Genomic DNA, 17,519 nt, shown 5'->3' on the forward strand with positions numbered 1-17,519 from the left:
CGTCCCAGACACACAGGACCACAGGACGTCCCAGACACACAGGACCACAGGACGTCCCAGACACACAGGACCATAGAACATCATGGACACAGGACAACACAGCCATTCTCTCATCTAATGAGTGTTACCTTCTGCAAAAACAACGTCACTCTCCTGCCCAAATCCCATGGACCCATCAGACAACCAGAGATTCTTCTTAGACAGCAGATACATGTGGGTGTTCAGGCTGAACTCAGCCGCCACTGGATCGCTGACCTAAATCAAAGGGAAATATTTTTGTTTTTTTGTATCCATGGGTCTGATGTATACAAGCGCACACACACTGCTCACAGGCATGCCATTGCCTCACATGACCATCCAGAACCCTGCCTTCAATCTTCACTGTTCACCCAAAGTACCTTACGGAGCTGCCGCTCTGACTATGCTTTGAGAAACAAGACAGGTGAAGTTAAATCACTTTTCCTTTTGGGTGGGAGTAAGGAGCGTCACTTCTACTCATACCTAAGATTGATTGTGGCCCACAGGAAAAGTGTTTATAATATTATGGTCAGCATGGGGCTAACAGTAATTGGACTTAGTTATTGGACTAAGGCTGGCATTCGACTTTTACAAATACCTCAGGCCAGTAATGTATTAAGAGGTGAATTCTCATATTCCTTGAAGACTAAGAACAAGAAACAATGTAGACTTCTACAGAAAATCATCATATCTCCAAGCCAGCAAGAGAGAAAGCAAGATCAGACAGCAGCTAAATAGTTCCTTACAGGAACTGAGACTACGGTCCTTAGGCTGGGTCTAACAACAGATAAGAGAGGAACCCTCTTCCCTTTGCTCTCCCTTGGTTCCTTCCTGTAGAACTTCCCTTTCTCTCAATATTCGAGAATTAAAGGACACCCATTTGTGAAGATGCATGCATTAAAAAAATATTTCTATTTTTATTTATAGGATTACTCTGTTTTCATGCTGAGCAGAAGAGGGAATCAGATCCTATTACAGATGTTTTTCAGCTACCAAGTAGTTGCTAGGAGTTGAATTCAGGACCTCTGGAAGAGCAGCCAGTGCTCTTAACCATCTCTCCAGCCCCCAGGATGTATGCATTGATTAAAGAGAATCATGCCTTTGAACAAAATGGATTGTATCCTGACAATTCCGTGAGATGTACCTGCTGGAATCGAATGTCAAGGTCAAAGGTGACAGGCTCTCTGGGGTTGCAGGTGACCGGCAGACGGTACTCCTGGTTGGATGGGGTGGTGCAGGGTACCAACTTTACTGTGTAGGTGCCCGAGTAGTCACGAACCTTTGAGGAGAGAGAAGGCACTTTTCATTTTGAAATGTTCTGATAGCAGCAGAGAAAGTCCTTGGTGGCACTTACCGCAAAGTCTGACACGAAACTCCACTGCTGGACTGGCTGATTATACGTTGGTTCACTCCGTATAAGGCGGAGGGAAAATGTGAGGCCCGGATGGTCAGCTGACACGATCAGTGAGCTGGTAAAGGAAGCTGGAAGAACATCAAAAGTCACCGTGGTCTACAATGGGTCTTATAATGGAAATGGTCTACAACAGCGTAGTTTTCAAAGTACCAGGTCACCTAGTAGTTAAAGCTTTCTTACAAGTCTTCAAGGGTGGTGTATTTATCCCCATTTCAAAGATGAAAAAAAAAAATCTGGGCAGAGAGTCACTACGGGACTTTCTCAAGATCACCCACACAGGCTGCGTGACTTTGGATTCCTCATTCACTACCTTTCCTGATGTCTGTAATTTAGCCAGAAGGTAGGTGCTCAGGGCTCCATCCGGGGAGTCAGTCGCAGGGCAACCAGGGTGGAGTGAACGCTGGGACAGCACATCAAAGCCATGGGCTGAACTTAAAATAGTCCACCAGCAAAGAAAGCCATTTTACGAATGAACTCTAATTAGATAGCCTACAGCTGGACTAGTCACAGATCCAATTCATTAGAGACACGGGCACTTAGAAGGGACTCCAAAGTCCATGAAATCCTCACCCCCCCACCCCCCCAGAATCCATCATCTTAATGCAGTCATGGGATCCCTTTGGGTTCTGTGTTTCAGACAGCTTAATCTGCTTTAGAAATTACAATGAGCCTTCTTTTCTTCTTGAACATTCAGCTCTGTTTTCTCCTTTCTGAGAGCTGGTGCCCAGAAAAGGACGACATCTGTGAGGATAGTGAATTCTTCCCCTTGCTGCCCGACAAGGGGCACAGCAGAGAGCCAGGAAACCAACCGGGCAACGTGGAAAATCAAAGGGAAAAAAATGAACTATTTCTAAATGAACTAGCCTTTGTAACACAAACAAATACCAGTTTATTGACAGGTGTCTTATTAAATATTCAAAGCACAGCAGTTACTGCCTACCCAGTCTCTACCAACTGCAGTTAACAAGGCTGGAACTTGAATATGAAAGCCAACTGCCTCTCTGTCTCCATTAAAGTTTCTCACAGACCTAGAAAAAAACTGAGCAGAAAATCGCTGGCAAACGGATCCACTGAAACGAGGTTTCCGTGTCACTGACCCGGAGCACAGAAAAAAGACTGTTATTCCGTGCCTTTTAGGAAGGAAAGCTCTTATTAAAATATCCCCAAACCCAGTTCTCTTTTCCATGTATTCAGGGGTGTTATGTTTCTCTGTATGTCTGTATAGTGGTAGTTTTCCATAGGGTGGGAGACAGGTAAACGAAGACCGAGCATTAAGGACATAATTACTCATATGGGACTCGTATGGAATGAAGGCCTTCCAAGCCAGCGGGGGAAGCCTGTTGAGACCTGTGTGGATAGAAAGACCTGTGTGGGTGGCTGCCCAGGGACGATGAGGCTTACCAGGATGGGACAGCACAAACAAGCCGTGGAACTGAGCCTCTGTCTTGAAGTTCACAGCCAGGCGTCCCTCCTCACCAATGCGCATGCTGGTTGGGTAGAGAGAGCCTACAGAGAGAAGCCCAGGAGGATAAAAACGTAGGTGGTCAGACACCCTCATCCATAGACCTTTTTTTCTTCCGACCTATTTGGCCTAATGCCCAGACTCTTCACAAAAATGAATTCAAAATAATGATGATGATGATGATGATGATGATGATAATAATGATGATGATATAGTTACAAGCTTCTTTGAAAAGGGTAAATGAAGGGCAAAACAAATTAAGTAATATAAGCCAGGTGAGTATAAAATAACACAAATACTATGATACTTTTTTTAAAAAAGTGATATTTTACAAAAACAAGGCTGTAATCGAGAGAGATGACAAATGGCCTTGCTGAAGATTGTAGAGAAGGGATACATGTACGTGAAACACCTCTGAGCTCCCCAGAACAACTGCGGAGTTGTGCAGGCTTAAAGAAAACTCATGATTCTCAGCGACCACCCTTGCCAAATTAACAAGCTGAAAAGAGAGAGAGAGAGAGAGAGAGAGAGAGAGAGAGAGTTTGAGGCTAGCCTGGGCTACACAGTCAGCCTGGTGAGGTCCTCCCAACCCCCTCCTTCACCTAAAAGAGAAAGGGAATAAATATTCATTTTTCCCGTGTATCTTCTAAGATAAAATGTGGAGTTAAATCCCTTGAGGCAATCTGCATTGACCGTCCAGGATGGTCACTGTGTTTTCCTCATTGCTAGAAGGGAATTTTAATCTGTCCTATACGGTGGAATTATACTTCAGGGATGCGATCAATTGGTCCTGTCTTCCTGGTTGTCAAAGTGTCAGGTTGCTGTGATATAGATGTTCATAGACTCAGCAGAGAAATGTGAGTCTGAAAGGAAAAAGCATGAATTCTGTACGTGGGTCATCTTGACACTCGTGGCCTTTGCTTGCTTTTGCTTGTCACCACCACCACCACCATCATCACCATCACCATCATCATCATCATATGACAAGAGCCAGTCTTACTACATAGCCCAGGCTGTCCTCAGACCCACAGTGATCCTCCTGCTTCACCCTCTGAAGTGCCGGGATAACGGATGTGAGCTAGATGCCTAGATAGCGTCTGGACTTCCCGATTCCCACCTGGGTACCAACAGCTCTGCAGATGCTGAAAGGCTTACAGTCAGGAGCCCTCCACGACAGTGCTCTTAGGCATTTGTCTACGGTTCCACGGAACGGTGGAGTTTTAATCAGAAGGCGACTGAAGCTTGGACTGCCCTCAGAAGAAATTCAAAGCTCAAGTTTAAGCAACGTGCTTGAGGTTACAGGGATCACAATTAATTAGCTGTAGAGTCAGAACTGCCACCCAGGACAGGGTTTATCATCAGACTTTAAAGTGATCCTCTCGTTTCAGAAGCACAATGTACAACTTTCCCCCTGATTTTATTCCCAACTTTCACAACTGGAATCCCTCTATTTAGTGTAGAAACCAGAAAACTCTATGGATTACCCTATGTAAAATATAAACAATTAGTCACATACAATAGACAGTATACCTGAAACAAGGATGTTAAATTTCATAGTCAAACATAACGCAAAGTTTGAAGCATTGATATGATCTTTCCTTGACAAAGGTTTCTAAAAGTCATGTTATTAGTGAATATAAAAATAATGGTATTGAAAGGTGTCCGCCTCCATAATTTTTACCTGCAATAAAAACAAAATTATCTTCCTGAGTGATTACCACAGGTAGGAAAGATGCGTTGAGAGCCACAGCAACCCACCTTGCAGTTCAGCTTCCGGGGGGCTGCCTATCCCATGGTTCCACAAGATGGCAGTGTCGTACACGAACGTGAGTCGGAGCTCTGACTTCAAGTCGAAATGCTGCCAGCCGCCCACGCCCACGGGGGAGTGGAACACGTAGGAAACGTACAGAGGAACTCGCAGGGTCACGTAGGACTGCACGAGGTTGAGGACCTGAAACAATGGAGCCATTCGCAGCAGCGTTAACCAAATCAACCCACTTATGCCAACGCCAGATTTTGTGCCTTCAGTGCAGAGAATAAACGACAGCCATTCTCAGCCCGGGAGTTCCTTCACTTCTCGCACTGCGCACATGCAACAGGGACGTGCGCCAGAGTTGCTTAAAATAACACTATTTTCAGCAAAGTAAGTCCTTTTTACTTTTGAGCAGTTTTATCAAGATTCAGGTCTCATGCCACATAATTCACCCAGTTAAGTGGAGAATTCAAAGTGCAAGGAGTCTGGCAGCCATCACCTCCATTAGTTTTAGGAACCTTTCCTTACTTCAGCAGGAATCTGTACTGGAGGAGCAAACACAGATGCACTCCCTCTTTGAATTTGCCTCTTCTGAACAGTAGAAATGAATCTTGTCAGTTGCGCTTTTTGGCGCTTCACTCCCTTCTATTATGGGGTATCAACCAGACATAAAGCTACATTCCACTTTATTGGTCTTCATCAGAACATGAGTTGCTACCACACATTTGGAACTGTTATGCAAAAATGCATCTATAAACTAATTCTTAAATCATTTAGAGGACGCTAGGATGAACATTAAAGAAGCAAAACCAAACATATTTAGCAATGACATGGTGCAGTTCCAATATCTCAAAATAATTAGATGAACTGTTTTAGAATTTCATTATTTTCCTTCTTTTGGTAGTCAACAGATGGGGTAAGGGAAGTCAGGAGGATAAATTAATCCCTGTCAAGTACCTACCGAATTTCAGACAATGTGTTGGTTACTAATAACAGCTTTATTGTTTCATTCTCATAATTGAATCTGTGTGTATGCAAGGTGGTTTGACGGGTGAATGGATGATGGACAGAAAAGAAGCAGGAGAGGGAACTCGCAGAGGACTCAGGCGAGCTCACCAGAAGTTTTGAAGATGTATTTTTATATTAAGTGCATAAGTGTTTTGCCTGCATCTACATACGTGTACCACATGGTATATGGCTGGTGCCCACAGAAGTCAGAAGAAGACATTCAAGTATCTTTTTTTTTTTTTTTTTTTGGTTTTTCAAGACAGGGTTTCTCTGTGTAGCCCTGGCTGTCCTGGAACTCACTTTGTAGACCAGGCTGGCCTCGAACTCAGAAATCCGCCTGCCTCTGCCTCCCCGAGTGCTCTCCCACCACGCCCGGCTGACATTCAAGTATCTTGGGACTGGAGCTACACACAGTTGTGAGCCACCTTGTGAGTGCCCTGAGCGAAGCTCTGCGGGAGCAGCCAGTGCTCTTAACCGCTGAGCCATCTCTCCTTCAGTGCAGCCCCTTAAGCAGAATTCTATGAACCTCCTGAGCAGCCAGTGGAAGTGGGAACCTAGTCTCTAGCCTGTGTTTTTCTCTCCCACATATTACTACATTGGACACACTGCAGAGCAGTCCTAAAACCACCTAACAAAAATGGCTGTATTTTAATCTCCAAATGCTCTAAGGACCAGCATGACCATCACAACACCTCTCTGTGCAAGAGGAAACGGTTAGCTGACTCTCCTTGGAAGTTCCAACCAAGCTGTTGAAACTGGTCTCCTACAGAGAATCAACACAGGGACAAGGCATGTACTTAGGTCATGAGAACTGAGCTGTGTGTGATATGTCATACTACCACAGAGTTAAGAGCGAACTCCTCAAATCACACACAGGCGATAAAGACCAATAATAAAAACACACAGTGAAAAAGAACCATCCACAAGACGAGCACCTTGCTTGGTTTTCACGAGTGGGATGCAAACAACTTCCCCTGCCTGGTGAATCCATGACTTGTAACTTGAATGCTCTTTTTTTTTTTTTCTTCCCCAAGAGCAGCTATAATTACTACCACTGAGCAGTGCGTTCCAAAAGGCAGCTAATACTCTGGCTACTTGGGAGAGTGACTTGGTCAGTCTATCGGCCACTGGTGATTAAGATTCATGTTTCATTCCATGACTTTAGTAAACCGTTAGTTAAGATGCTAGGCTTTAGGCACAGATTTATAATAAAAGAACATAGCTTAATTTTTTGCCAATATTGACATACTCTCCAGTAAATGTTATTGGAACATTTCTCCAGAGGGAAGTTTATTATCAATCAGATAATTGGAAAATGACATCCTGTATAATTCTCATTGTTTAACTTTTGGGAACTTACTATGTAGCTTAATACTCATGGCAATCCTTCTGCCTCAGCCTTCTGAGGGTTGTCATAACAGGCTCACACCTGGCTTTACTTTGTTTAAGTTTCTTTCCTTTTTTTTTTCTTTTTTTTAAAGATCTTATTTATTTTTTATTTTTATTCATGAGTGCTCTATCTGCATATATGCCTGCATGCCAGAAGATCCTATTACAGATGGTTGTGTGCCACCATGTGGTCACTGGGAATCGAACTCAGGACCTCTGGAAGAGCAGACAGTGCTCTTAACCACTGATTCATCTCTCCAGCCCCTTGTTTAACTTTCAACATGGTGGTTTCTAGATACAGGATCTGCATCTTGTACATTTTTTTCTTATTTAAGGCCAGTTTTTCCTGGCTATTTACAATCTATCCCTGGAGAGCACTGGAGCTGAAATGGAGCCTACTTCAATCACTTAGTCACCTGCCTATTTATTCTTCAGCCAAAGACTGCAGTGGAACCAATTATTTCTGGTGCACCTTTAGAGCTTTCAATTTCCTTTAACCTTTACCTGAGGACCTGTAAAGGTATAAATAATCTATGTAGGCCCAATGAGTGACCTTGCATGGTCTTATTGACATTTGGAGTTAATTAACAAAGGTAACTAACACCTTTAACAGGATATTTAAAGGGATAGCCCGGAACACAAGTATCTTGGAGAAGTAACATATAGTCAAAGTTATATTATACTACCGAGCACCAGGCATGTGTGTGGAGAGGGCGTTGCTTGCCTAAGTGCCCAAGACAGGCTGCTACTCTGCATGTGAGATGCGTAGGAGCGGGATCAATACCTTCATGGCATTATATGAAGGTATACACAGCCACTCTCCACTCTGCACACACAGCTGATGGCGACTACACTGGACAGAGCAGCTCTAGAGTCCCAAATTCAAGGTCTTGAATTAGGCCATGTGTACTGGAAATACCACTGAAAGTTATTTATGGCCCTTAATTGCAGACTATGTGGTTTGCATTTATTTACCTGAAAGACTGAACACTCAGAACTGTTGGAATTCTCTCTCAGGGATACCACTGGTGGGGAATGTCCCCCAAACCCCATTGCAATGTGTTTTTTCATGTATCTTTTTTTTTTTGACCCAAACATCTATCAAGATGGAGATATTGGTGACTATATAAAAAGGTCACCTATTGAAAAAAGCTTCAAGCCTCGAAATGAGCAGTTAGGTGCTCAGTGGAGGGGTTGTTAAATTCCTCATCACGTTCTTTGAGCCACACGCATCTAAGCGAGCATAGGAAGAAGAGACCCTGGCTTCTGCCCAACAGAAGCTCATCAGAAGGTCTGCGAATTGGAGAGGAAGGAACAGAGCCTAGGTCAGCATCGGTATTAAAGCATTACGAGAGTGGAGGACAACCTCACCGAGTGTTTGCATTATAGACTTATTCACAGTACAGTGAGCGACCACAGAAATATGGCTGAAATGCTCAGAAGGGAAACATCACGTGGCCATCAAGTTATGAGTCTGGCGGCTGAGGTGGCTCACACCTAGCAGTGGGAGGCAAAGGTAGGTGGATCTCTAGGAGTTCACCACAATCCTAGTCTACACAACAAGTTCAAGCCAGCCAGGGCTACATATCTCAAAGGGAAAAAAAAATGAGTCAGAAGAACTTTCCTTGTCATGCTGCATGCTCATGTTAATTTAAAAAGCAGCGTATTGAAACAGTGTATGAAGAAATAGGCCACTGCCATTAAAATCTGCATGTTTATTGAAAAGAGATGAGTAAGTCTCTGTATAATCATGGTGAATAATCAATCAGTGTGGCTTTGCTTGACTCTCATTTGTTCTCCAGAGTTCAGAAATGATGTTATTTTGATTAAAATATTATTACAAAAATTAATTGCTAAGTTTGATAAAATGGGCAGCAACACATTTCATGGTCATCATATGGATTAGGCTTACTAGTTAGAAAAGAATATGGAAAGTGTAAGATAATGGGATGAGACCACATGACCACTGACATATTCTGGATAATAGGATGTGAGCGTATGACCTCTGACACACATTCTAGATAATGGGGTGAGTCCATATGACCTCTGACACACATTCTAGATAATGGGGTGAGTCCATATAACCTCTGACACACATTCTGGATAATGGGATGAGACTGCATGACCTCTGACACACATTCTGGATAATGGGGTGAGATCACATGACCTCTGACACACATTCTGGCCTCAATGTCTCGGTTTGTAAACCAAACACACATGTAAAAAGGAGGCAAAATTACTCCTCAAACAAATCAACTAAGAAAAATATTGGCTTACTTTTCCAGACCACAGGGCGTCTTCCCAGGTGTACACTACAATTTCATGCTGTCAGGGCAAACTTTAATTGAGCTACATTCCCGCAGCTTAGACCTGCCAGTTGGACAATGTGACCAGCTGCTGTGAACCTAAAGACCCTTTCGGAACACCCACCAAAACTGAAAGAATGTCTTTCACTTTTCAAAGAAAAAAAATTACCCAAAATTCCAATTGTTTAAAACACTAAATTTAACTTCTGTCAAGTGTTTCTCATTGCATGCTCAAACAACCTTAAATAAACATAACAAATGAATAAGGAAACAGAAAACAGGACATGCATAGCAGAAGAGCAGAATTATTTATTAAATCTATATTTTTCTTTTTTCTTTTTTGATTTATCTGCCTTTGAATTTCTGAAGTTACTGACTAAAGGTTAGTTTAGAACTGAATAAAATTAAAGAATTAAAAAAAATTTTTTTTCTTAGGTGAAATCCTAACCTTTCAATGAGTACAATTTGACCTATATAAGTCTCGTTTGTCTCGTTTGCTGGTGTGTATGGGTCTTCACTGGTACAAACTAGTTGTCAAGGGACTACTTTGTGAATATATAACTGACTAAAGAGGTCTTGCTCTCAGCTAAAGAGAGCTGCAAATTCCATAAAACTCAACGAAGATTGTTTGCACAGTGCCACCTCGAGCTAAAGCGCCAAGTCGAAGGCAGGTGCTGGCAGGTGGAGGCCGTGTCTGTTCGGCACTTGGCTAGGGCTTTATGGTACATTTCTTGGCAAGTGAAAATCACCTGTGTGTGCTGCTAAGGGAGTGCTTGGAGACCCACAGAAGCAAGCCTGCCACGCCAGCTGATGGTTCACCTGTATTCTTCACTGATTTATCAAACTATAAACTCAGAAATGTGAACATTGATAAGACCGAAGAAATTCTAAATCTGAATCTTTTTATTCAATGATGCAGTTAGAGAACCACCTCAGAAATTTGGGTTCCCTTTCAGGAGCACACCTCCAGCACCAGGACCCCCACACCTCCAGTACCAGGATACCCCCACACCTCCAGCATCAGGACCCCCACACCTCCAGCACCAGGACCCCCACACCTCCAGCACCAGGACCCCCACACCTCCAGCACCAGGACCCCCCACACCTCTAGCACCAGGACCCCCACACCTCCAGCACCAGGACCCCCACACCTCCAGCATCAGAAACCTCCCTTCCCCAACTCCAGCACCAGGTGCTCAGTGGGCTTTCTTGTAATAGTGGCTATGACCACATCCATTTTTACAGTCAATTAAATGTTAAGATAAGCACATGGTGCATTACTGGCATGGGAACACACGCTACATGAATCTGGGCAAGTTATCTGAGTTTTCCTGCTTCTCTTTCCTTATCTATAAATGGGGGGTGCTGTGGTATTATTGCTATGAAGTTTTCATGAGGTCAGTAAGAATGGATATATACAGTGTGTTTAGAAAGGTGGAAGGCACTCAAGAAACAATACATTTACTACTGACAATTATTCCATCTCCCTCATCGTTATTAGTGTTGGTTAAGACAGGATTTTATGTATCCAGGCTGGCCCTGAACTTCTGAGTACTGGGAAATCAGGTGTGCACTGCTATACTTGGCCTGTGTGGGGCTGGCTATACTCAGGGTTTCATGGACAGTTGGCAAGCACACAACCAAATGAGCTACATCCCCATCCCCACTGCCCTTATTTTTATTGTTAGTGTTATCATTTGATTATTTTTCTTTCTTAGAACCAGAACTGAATGGAGAAAAAAGAGAGGAATATCTTGGAGGGCTATCTTTCTTTCATATTAATTAACATTTATACTCCTCCACCCATGGTCCTGCAGTATGCATGTGAGCCACAGGGAGAAGCAGAAGGGCATTGATAAGATGAAGGAAAATTGAAGTTCCATCCAAGGAAGGGTGTAGGGGGTAGGAGGGAATGGCCATGTTTAAGCGTTTATTTTAGAGTATAAACAGTGTGTTTTACCAGATTGTTACCACATGCATTACACTGAAGGCTTGGGGATTCCATCATAGCACCTGAAACCTCAGTGAGTTACACTTGAATATGTTCTTCTCAGTGATGTTGATTGATTATCAATAGATAATTAGATTGATTTTCAATAATGCCAAAGCAGAAAAATCCCCTCAGAAGGGATTCTTAAATATTGGCTATCTACTAAAAAAAAGAAAAAACTTACTGAGCTGGTTAGGAGCTGGACAACCTGAGGGCTGGAGAGATATTTGATCTGTAAGGAGAAGGCCTGGGTAGTGATTTTTTTTTTCCTTTTCATGTGGCCAAGACAGACTGAGAAAGGATTACTCAGTGGCCTACCACCCACGAGTACTTGATGGAAAGTGTCCAAAACCACACAGTTGGAATTCATCAGAACCAAATGTCAAGGTGGAAGCATTTGCTTGGTTACCGTATTGGTCTCTTCCCACCGCTTCAAGCCGCCTTGACATTGACGCTTTACTACGGATTTTCACTAATTCATGCTATTTACTGACTCTGTCTTCTCTGTGAGGATGGTACACCTTAACTTGTGAGTCCACTGACTTCCAAGCATCCTAAGAGTTCGCCAATCAACACTGACAGTAGCTGAAATCACCACGTTCTTGTAGGGAGTTACCATAGACTCTCCCCTTTATTTTACTTTTACCACAGCAGGAATACAGCCTTTAGAAATACACCTTCAGGACTAGGAGTGCCCTCTCCCACTGCCTCCACCCTCTCAGAGGAGAAGGGGATGGGAGGATGGAGGGAGGGACCGTGTGAAAGAGGGTGGGGTGGGGATGAGGAGGGAGGAGCGATTGGGATATAAAGTGAATGAATAAATAAATTAATGAAAAGAAAGAAAGAAAGAAAGAAAGAAAGAAAGAAAGAAAGAAAGAAAGAAAGAAAGAAAGAAAGAAAGAAAGAAAGACACTTCAAGAACCGCCAACTCCGTCAGGAGTTTAGATTCCTTTTGACTAATTCTGTAAAGATATGGTGCATTCTGCACAGGATTTGCTACTTTATAACTTTTCAGTTATTTCAGGATTTTAGTTTAAATACTCATAATTTGGAACACAAATTTTAGATTTTTTTATTATAACAAGTAGAGACTCTGTTCCTTATTGTTTTAACACTCTTCTTCTGACATTGTGGGAAGAGTGGCTTGTGTATCTCTTGTGCATGTATGTAGTATGACATAGATTGACAGTGTGGGAGGAGGGGCTTGCGTATCTCTTGTGCATGTATGTAGTATGACATAGATTGACAGTGTGGGAGGAGGGGCTTGTGAATCTCTTGTGCATATATGTAGTATGACATAGGTTTTTCCCACCATGGTACTCACCTGTCCCTTTGTGACTAACGGCTAACAATACTGAGATAACAGCTAAGATTAGGAGGGGGAAAAAAAATCTACTGACAGAACCAAGCAATAAGGCTCAGATGTTAGAGCATGTACCTGGCCATCGGTCCCGATGGTTCCTCCACAGTCAGCCAGGAGCTCCGTCATGTCATAGTAGCTGACAAACTCCCACAGACAGGCCTCCAGGTTCAGGTTTCGGTAGAAGCGTAAGGTGCTGGAACCCCTGACGGGCACGCTGTACTGGTAAGGATAGGTCTCTCCGATGACCTCTGGGTTCTTCGTGGCATTGGTGAGGAAGCCGTGATGGGTCTTCACTTCATTGTAGTCCAGCAGGTTGGAGCATTTGTGATTCCCAACTCTCGTGCCGTCAGGGCTGAGGGTCAGCTCAAAGTTGGACAGCTCTCTCGTGGAGATGGCAGGGAGCATGCCTGCAGAGAAGCACGGGGAAGTAGTGTCGGGTTGTGTTTGCATTTTTAATTTTAACGAACGTTTTTTAGGTTGATAGACTTTCAAAGCTGGGTAGGCAGAGTTGAAAGAAGCAGATGAGTTCGAACATCAACCTGCAGACTGAAGATTAAGGAGGCCAAAACCAAACCAGGTTACAAGTATGTGCGATGCTCCTAAGGTCCCGCTTCACCCAGGGTACCTACCGTCTATGTGTGGCATCGTGACGGTGAGTTTGATGAGGTTGGCAAAGTCTGGGTCCTCGGGGCCAGTGTAACGCAACTTAGCAGAGAATGGCTCCGCTCCCACTACCCCGGGCACACGGGGCTGACAGAGACCTTGAAGAAAACCAGCACATGGATGTTAAAAGAAGTGAATAGCACACGAAGAATGTCTTAATATAGGTGCTAGTATTTTTCTGTATTGTATTCCCCATGATAATGGTGTGACTGAGAACGTGTGCCATGAGGAAGCAGACCACAGCACGCAGGGGAGGAGCCTCTCCAACAGGCTTGTGAAGAAACAGCTCTTGGTCAGACTGAATGAATACATGGTGCTCGTTTAGGTCAGGAGCGTAGGCACAAAATTGTATTGCATAATGTGAACAGACAAGATGAAACCAGTTGAAATACAATACAATAAATGAAGTAATGAAGTGAATTTGAATGTTACCTTAGGATATGACTAATATATATATATATACACATATATATTATATATTAGCTATAATAAATGTGCTTTTGGTGAATGAAATTAAAAGTTAGTGTGTATATTAACAAAGGTGGGAACTGATCCCAGAACTTTACTGCATTATAATTTCAAGTCCTAAATACACTTAAAAAAAAAAAAAAAGAATTGTGTGTGTGCCTGTGCGTGTGCATGTACTATGGAGGCCAGACATATCAGATCCCCTGGAGTTGGAGCTATAGGCAGTTGTGAGCCACCTGACATGGGTGCTTGGAACTGGACTTGGGTCCTCTGTAAGATGTACAGGGCAGAAACCTCTCAACAGGTTCGAGAGGAACCATCTCATAGTCAGATGGACTTAACAGATGATGCTTTTATTGATCAGGAACATACGCGTTCTCCCTGATCCAGCTTCAAACCCAGCTTGCCCTTTGTAATGAGATGAGAATATATACGCACGGTTCTCCACCTTCAGGGTCACCCCTGTGTCCCCAGAAGATTCCCAGGCATGCGACAGCTAACTGGGCTCTTCGCCTGGCACAGTACCCCTCCCCTCGTCTAGACCTAACCTTTCCTCTGCTTTCTCTTGAGAGCTCCCCTGAGTTTTGGCTCCTCAGTCCCGAGAGTTCAGGTTCTATCATGCCTCTTACAGTCGCTTCTCATCTCAGCATCTCCTCTGTGTGGGACCAGACTCAGAGTACCTGGGCCTCCAATTTTCCCATGTACTCCGGAAGATGGGAGCCCTCCTTTATCGTCATCATGAGTACAAGGCTCAGAATGTATGTGCAATGGTCATGAAATATGCAAATAGCTATTTCCTAGTTAAGACTGCTGCAAATGGATGCTCATCTTCAAGTAGAGAGCTATGGCATGCATGGGTATTGGAGGAATTTATACAGAGAAATGAGGCATTCACAATACTGCAGGATTTCAGCAACCCTCACAGGGAGATAGTCTCTCACCTTCCTCTCTGCCGATGGTGACAATGGGGCTCATTAGTTCCAGGCCTTCGTTCCCATTGGCGTTCACTGCTCGGGCCGCACACTGGACCCGGGAGCCAGGCTGAAAGTATATGGAGTCTAATGTGATCATTTTGGATGATGTGAAGAAGGTATCGAAGTCGACCTCTCTCATGGGGCTGGTCACGCCGTCCGGGCCAGCGGGGGCGCTGATCAGCCATCTGTATCGGGTCAAAGTGTCGTTGATGTTCTCACTGGCACAAATAGAGCCCGTTTTCTCATAGTCTGGATATTTGGGGTTACAGGCCTATGACAAAATCAAACAAAACAGATGTGTGTTAAGACCACAATATGGAGTAATGTAGACTTGATTTTTCTCAAGCTCCTTGGGCTCCCATGCTTCCCTACCCCTCACAATGTTACATGTTGTTCGGGAAACTTCTGAATTCTTATTCCCAGCTGTGATAGTTTCTCTGTCTTTTAAACTTCAAATAGCTCCTCACTGGACAAGACCACACGCAGAAAGGCTATTCATTTCATCATGACCCCCAGAGCCATTCTTACTTTTATGCTTCTGTCCCACCTCCCTCTGTCCTACAGAAATCCACCCTTCTCCTGAGCTGGTTCACACCATCAGGGACAGCAGGAGTGCCAATCAGACATCCCTTGACAGACCAATCCCTCTCTTTCCTCCTTCGCATCCAAGGGGAGGGGGTGACCTTGTAATGCTTTGTCATGCTCCTTAAGTTGGTCCCTTCTTTACCATTCCCATAGCTCCTTCCCATCCAGTACAAGTCCACCCTTTCCATCTCCAGCCACACATCGTTGCCCCACTAACAACACTCCAGCATGACCCTCTGCTCGCTCGACTCTTCTGCATGAGAACACTCCCTGCCAGTCAACAAATGAATTCTTAGTTGCCTAAAGTGACACTTAGAAGTCCATTATAAGTTAACACCAAATTCTTCACTGCTTGTTAAGCTGACAAGCATGCACTGTGTGTCTATTATATTCGGGGTGTTTCATTTGGGCTGCTGTGACATAAAAATATGCACCATAGCTTTTGCTCGTTCCTTCTTTTTCTTTTTCTTTCTCTCTCTCTCTCCCCCCTCCCCTCCCCCCGACAGGATTTCTCTGTGTAGCCCTGGCTGTCATGGAACTCACTTTGTAGACCAGGCTGGCCTTGAACTCAGAAATCCTTCTGCCTCTGCCTCCTAAGTGCTGGGAATAAAGGCATGCGCCACCACTGCCTGGCTTTATTCATGAGAAACTTAAAATTTAGTTATGAGAAAGTAAGCAAAACCTACAATAAATTCCTTCTGCTCTTTCTCCATGGCCACCCCTTTTCAGTATGATCTTCCCTTGACTGAATCTTTGTTTGTTTTTGTTTTTTTTTGTTGTTGTTGTTTTTCAAGACAGGGTTTCCCTGTATAGCCCTGGCTGTCCTGGAACTCACTTTGTAGACCAGGCTGGCCTTGAACTCAGAAATCTGCCTGCCTCTGCCTCCCAAGTGCTGGGATTAAAGGTGTGTGCCACCACGCCCGCCCTTGACTGAATCTTAAACCATCAAAATTCTACCCGATCCTTTGCTCGTGGAGTGTTAGCTCTAGCCTTTACACTCTGCCTCATATTAGAGCAATGGATGCCCATTTTCACCTGTCTTTATATTCTTTTAACTCTTTCTGTGCAGAGGCCATGCTTCACTGATTTGCCCGATGGTGACAGTCTTAAGCCATACACGGTATACTTGGTTAGTATGGTATTTGTATGCTTTGTGAGAGAGAAAATGGGAGCTTCATTTAATTATTAGAATTGCCCATTTTTCACGGTTGAGAGCTTAAACCTTAACTTTCTGAAGATAATATTAGTAAAGTTTATAATTATTTTAAGTAGTTCTCTTATGGGACCAAAGGAATAGCTCAGGGTTAAGGGCAGTTGCTGCTCCTGCAGAGGACCTAGGTTTGGTTCCCAGTACCCACATGGCAGCTCACAACCATCTGTAACTGTAGTTCCAGGGATCTGATTCCTAATTCGGGCATGCATGTGGCACACATACAAACATGCAGGCAAATACTCGTATACATAAAATAAAAATAAGTGAATCTTTTAAAGAAATGTCCTATAATTTCCCCACATTTGGTCTATTTCTTCCTCACCGTAATGCAGACAACAGGATAGCCAGACACAGGTCCAGTGTCCTCTCTGCCTTTGGAAGTATCATCGTATATCAGCAAGGACACGATGTGAGGGGCAGAAGGAAAGGTGACATCTGCCATGCTGTGGATTTCTTCTATATACACAATGGCCTTGGTGGCCTAGAAGCAAAGGAAACAGCATCCATTTGTCAAATATTAAGGTTCTTGAAGCTTCTCTTATTCAGAAAAATGACTGGAAAATCCCTGGAATCTCGGATGAAATGGCCACGTGCAGACTGTATTCAGAGTAATGGGCTGCATACAGCTTATTGCATGTGACCCTGGCACCTTGCTCATCTCTGATGTTTACGGGGGGGAGGGACCCTGTGGCTTGCCACAAGCCCACAAGACACTTGGGTTCTCAGGTTTTCTCTTCAGTGGTGATGAAAGTAGGTAAGTCAGTTGTGGATTTGTGAAGTTGAAGTTATATGAAAATACAATCTGTTAGTTGACAGTGGGAGGAGAAAGCTGACAGACACCTTGGAAGAAACTAGGCCTTCAGGGTCATGGGACAGTGTGGGCTGGTGGTAGAGCTGTCTGGGAGAGAGAGAG

The 17,519-nt window shown here is 43.8% G+C and overlaps 1 protein-coding gene across 1 annotated transcript in view; it reads right to left on the reverse strand.

Annotated features, from left to right (window-relative positions):
* The window catches only part of Frem2 (FRAS1 related extracellular matrix 2), a 135,372-nt gene that overhangs the window by 6,960 nt on the left and 110,893 nt on the right, over window positions 1–17,519 (reverse strand). Inside the window, exons 13-21 of the mRNA XM_021196311.2 lie at window positions 16,929–17,087; window positions 14,776–15,079; window positions 13,333–13,464; window positions 12,779–13,110; window positions 4,653–4,845; window positions 2,834–2,938; window positions 1,373–1,500; window positions 1,163–1,297; window positions 129–255 (exon numbers count right to left, since the gene is read on the reverse strand). Coding sequence (XP_021051970.1) covers window positions 129–255; window positions 1,163–1,297; window positions 1,373–1,500; window positions 2,834–2,938; window positions 4,653–4,845; window positions 12,779–13,110; window positions 13,333–13,464; window positions 14,776–15,079; window positions 16,929–17,087 — 1,615 coding nt within the window. The remainder of the gene's footprint in view (window positions 1–128; window positions 256–1,162; window positions 1,298–1,372; window positions 1,501–2,833; window positions 2,939–4,652; window positions 4,846–12,778; window positions 13,111–13,332; window positions 13,465–14,775; window positions 15,080–16,928; window positions 17,088–17,519) is intronic.

This window comes from Mus pahari, chromosome 4 (genome assembly GCF_900095145.1).
Source record: "Mus pahari chromosome 4, PAHARI_EIJ_v1.1, whole genome shotgun sequence".
Lineage (NCBI taxonomy): Eukaryota > Metazoa > Chordata > Mammalia > Rodentia > Muridae > Mus > Mus pahari.